The 4812-nt window shown below is 34.4% G+C and overlaps 1 protein-coding gene across 1 annotated transcript in view; it reads right to left on the bottom strand.

Annotated features, from left to right (window-relative positions):
- Positions 1 to 3746: 3746 nt before the first annotated feature.
- Positions 3747 to 4812, bottom strand: part of LOC106680695 (uncharacterized) — a 20652-nt gene continuing 19586 nt past the window's right edge. The window contains exon 3 of the mRNA XM_067052607.1: positions 3747 to 4087. Within this exon, the coding sequence (XP_066908708.1) occupies positions 3781 to 4087 (307 nt within the window). The 3' untranslated portion in view covers positions 3747 to 3780. The remainder of the gene's footprint in view (positions 4088 to 4812) is intronic.

The following is a 4812-nucleotide window of genomic DNA, read 5'->3' on the forward strand; positions in this document are numbered from 1 at the left end:
ACCAGGCAGCCATAGTCCACCATATACCAGGCAGCCATAGTCCACCATATACCAGGCAGCCATAGTCAAAGTGGGGGAAAACAAGAGAGGAAACTAAGAATGGACGGTATTGTTAAGAACGATTTGAACTAAAAACATTTTTTTTAAAATAGTACTACGTATGTTTAGTTTGTGTGTTCCTGAATATGGAAAGTTTTTTTCTGGTTCAACTGATTCTCAATTTTTATGTCTCAATTTATTCTAACCCGTAGGTTCTATATAAAAATTTGTAGCCCGTCTGCAACATCAGTTTATTTAAGTAGACCTAGCTATGAGGTTTGAGTGGGTAAAATTCAGGGCTAAAGTAAGTTTATGGATAACTGAATCTTGACTGTAAAACAGAAGAGATATCTTTCAGTTGGGGAACATGATTACTTATTACTTAAAGATAATCATTATACAGCAAGCAGTGTTAACAATTGTTTGTGTTTGTGATTTGTGATGTGTTCTTGATAATGTATTGTTTGCACCGACGAGCATTATTGATTTTATTTGTCTAATGAGTTAAAGAGAAGAAGAAAATATTGTAAAATTTATTTCTCGATTACTAAAATCTTTTAGAATCGATGCTTTGGAAATAGACTTTCTTTATATGCATTGAAAGAGACTTGAGTCCACAATGTTTATTAGTTCCTAAGCTTTTATTAAAATATATGAGTTGACTAACAATTATGCTCATCTTGTTATTTAGCATTTATTTTCAAAATTCCAATCCTCTACTCTCCTGTCTTACAGTATCTTTTATTGTATATCCCACTTAGGCATGTTGAGTAGATTTACTACTTAGGATTCCATCTTGACAAGACACTTTTTGAGACCCCCATACTAGACTGAAACGATAAAAAATTGCTCGTACATTCCAATTATTAAAACATCTACTTGACAAACAGTCTAAACTTCCCATTTAATACCCAATACTCTCATAAACTTCCCATTTAATACACAAAACTCTCATAAACTTAATCATATCTAATTCAATCAGACCTATACTTGGATATTCGAAAATAAGCTTTGGGTTTCCATCAAACCGTAGAATACCTCCAATATTCAATCCTTACAATCCCAAATCCTTCTTAAAATCCTTGATGCTCCTTATTACGTCACAAATAAATTCGTTGAAGATTTGACCCGAAATATATATACCTCCTTTCATTCCATAATTCTAACCTACCTGAACCCACTAGTTCTTAATTTACCATCCTTAACAATCCCTGTTAATCCTCTGACTTCTGAAAAGAAGATGGCCACGGGGTCTTCTAATTTAAAACCGCGATTGAACTTCCACCATTGGGTCGTTTCATCCAATATTATCATGTGTTCCGAAACATATATTACATTTACTTATTGTATTTTTATTTTTATACTATTGTAAATTTCAATAAAGAAATAATAACATTACACTTACATGCTGAGAGTTAGGGAAAAACCTTGCACCCACCACAGGGACATAATTTGAAACTCGTAGGCTTCTGGTCAATTCTCTGAAATTTCTCCACTATGACTATTGCTGTAGAGTATATGGGGGATCTCGAAGCGAAATTAAAACGTTTGATACATTGCTGTGTACTATTCATCTTCAGGTTTCCTAGGGACGCCTCTGTTTCCCGTTTTTATGCAGAGTTGAAGTGGCTTTATCCTTCCTACCGTCGTAAGTATTTCCTGGCATCCTTCATCTCCCAAGTCATCCAATCCCGCCGTTCTTCATACATCTCCGAGCTCCTTCAATTCAAATCCTCTATACGTTCCCGCAATACCCGTTCACTCTCTTCAGATTTATACACAAGGGCCCACCGAACCACTGCCTTCGATAGATCGTCCATTATCCGAGCCTCATCCTTTTGAACTCCATCCCTTCCAACATCCGTCGCTCCAATACCCTCCCTACCTTTAAATCCCGCCTGTTTAATCATTTCTTATCTATTCAGACCCCATAAAATTGTATATTAATATAATTGTAAATAGGTATGTTTATATCATTCTATTATATCTATTATATCATTCTACCTTTCCAACCATCCTAATCCTTTGGTTCAAACCTTATCTAGTTTCACCCATCCCTACAGCTCACCTAGAAGATTGAAACGGCAGTTGCCAAGAGACTTATTAAAATAAAAATGGACAATTGGAGTTCTGGCAATGGTCAGATTCTCAACTCAAGTTGAGTGTTTGTGGCTTTAGCGCACTTGCTCAGCCTCCACTGACTCACTACCAGTGATGTGGCGAGAGGTGTACGCTGGAATCTTCTCTCACACGTGGGGGATAGAGTAGGCTCAGGGATACACAGGTCGATTGTGTAAATATTGTATATTAGAGTGTAATTGTGACTAGAGACTATATTATTTTATCATTATGTTATTTTATTTATTTATTTTTCATACAGATTGTTTGATTATGTTCATTTTGTTTATTCTTCTGTTTGTATATATTTTAAGAGAGATTTTTTTTTTATTCATTTATTTAATTTTTTTATTTTATTTTAGTATGTATGAGATCATTCATCACTATTACCTATTGCCCACAACTGTGTGACAGATTGTAATATCTATCAATAAATAAAAAGAGGTATTAAAAAAAAATTATATCATTCTTAATTATTTTACGTTTTCTTTTCTCTTTTTTTTTTTTTTTTTTTTTTTTAATGTTCAACTGATAAAAGTGAGAAAGTAACTTATAATTAGTTTTTATAATGACTGTTTATATTTCTTTGTATTTTTGTTAAGTATCTCTGAGGATCCTAATTTGTTTATTTCGCTGTTTTATCCTAAAGGGACTCGTCTCAGAGTAAATAAAGTATTATTATTGGGTATCTGGACATACGGAGTTGAGCTATGGGGCTCCACTAAACCATCTAATTCCTCCTTACAGTCCAAAATCCTTCGTAAAATCCTTAATGCTCCTTACTTTGTCACAAACCAAATCATCTATCAGGACCTCAATGTCCCCTTTGTTGCCGCTTTGGCCAGAACCAGATGCCAATCCTTCTATAATAAACTTCCCAATCACCTAAACCAACTCGTTTCTATTCTGGCTTCTCCTTCACTACCTAGTTATCCTCCTAGGCGTCTGAAAAAAAGATGGCCTCGAGATCTTCTCCTTTAGAAATGTTTTTGGAATTCTATGAGTAGATTCTCCACATGTTTGTATCATGTCATAATATAACTTACAGGAAATTTACTTGATGTGTATATACGTATACAGTTGTAAATAACAATAAATAAATTATTAAAAAAATCAAATTATTATTGGGAAACCTTCCTCCTACAACAAGGACACATTGATACAAAATATTTCAGGGTTAATATTTTTGTTTTTTCATTTCACAATATTTTTATTTTATCATAATCCGTAATGAAAAGGCTTTATGTTTCCTTGTCCTCAATTTACAATTATATTTTTTTAACAACCCTTTTACGCTAACACCAGCGTACGCCGCCTGTTTCATAATAAAGTACAAACTAATACTATTAGTCTTGTAGATTTATCTTAATTCAATTACACAGACTTGTACAATAGTAACTTGTACTTTAGTGTTTTTTTAATTTCTGTGATATCACTAATAGTCATCCCTATCATGAAAAAAATATGTATTAGTATTATCACCACACTAGTTTCTACACTTGTACTATTAACTAATACTTATTAGCTTTCATTATGAAACAGGGCCCAGATATTTCTATATCACTTAAATTGTCAAAATACAACAGAAAATTTACAAAAATGGTTATGTTTATTGAAAGCTATCTACAAGACTGTTAAGAAGACCTGGTATACTTGCTGTAACAAGGTGAATGCCAGGTTCTGGTCGATTTCCACTTTACTGGATGAGAAGGAGTTGGATAAGAACTTTTCGCAGAGCGAGGAAATAGTTTTGGTCAGGGAGTTCTTCAGGACCTCAAGTTCTTCCGGTTTGACATCCTCTGAGTCGTTGACTGTTACGTTGACTAATTTGGATATTTCTTGGAGCGTTGTCTTCATCGAAACTTGGTCTCCTTCCTTGTCAACGGCGACGGTGATGTTCAACTCGCAGTCGTTTACGGCGATCCATTTTCTGAAATTATAAGGAATGAATCAACTCGACCAGCTGATGCAGATAATATTATACATATGGAATAGTGATCGGATGCATTGCGATTGTGTAAACTTTGAATTTCGGTTTTCAACTGAAATACACGTTTTGATGTCCACTCAGCCAATATAACAAAGTCTTGCAAAATGATCTCTGCGTGTGTGTTTGTGAACATTTAACTAAAAAATATTGTTAAGCCACCTCAATTCGGCATTGTCTCCTTGTCGGAAAGCTTAACAAAAAATAAATAAACGCTGGCTTGGATTAAAAACATTTAATTGTAAATTAAATGATATCAAAATGCATACATTAAATCAATAACAAAATGAGGTAACTGTCCAAAATTACATAACTAATTTTAAAATAAAAAGGTCCTTCAATTTTCGAATAAAAAAAACTATGTTCACTATTATTATCTAAAATACCAAAGACAAAAAAATTACAATTAAAAAAAACCAAAAGACAAAATTGCTAGTTACAAATTTTCATCGAATTGATAAACTCCGATGGGTCGGGGTCTTGAAGTCCGTTCCGAAAGTTCGGAGACGATAATCTCAATCCACGTCGAAGAGGCGTTCCACTGATCTCATCCAGAGAGGTCTGGTGACGAGTACAGCGACTGGGCGAGTGTACTTAGGCTACTCGACTGGGCGTGTGTACTTAGGCTACTCGACTGGGCGAGTGTACTTAGGCTACTCGACTGGGCG

Source organism: Halyomorpha halys, unplaced genomic scaffold (genome assembly GCF_000696795.3).
Source record: "Halyomorpha halys isolate HHAL.00 unplaced genomic scaffold, Hhal_1.1 Scaffold279.1, whole genome shotgun sequence".
In the NCBI taxonomy this organism is placed as follows: Eukaryota; Metazoa; Arthropoda; class Insecta; order Hemiptera; family Pentatomidae; genus Halyomorpha; species Halyomorpha halys.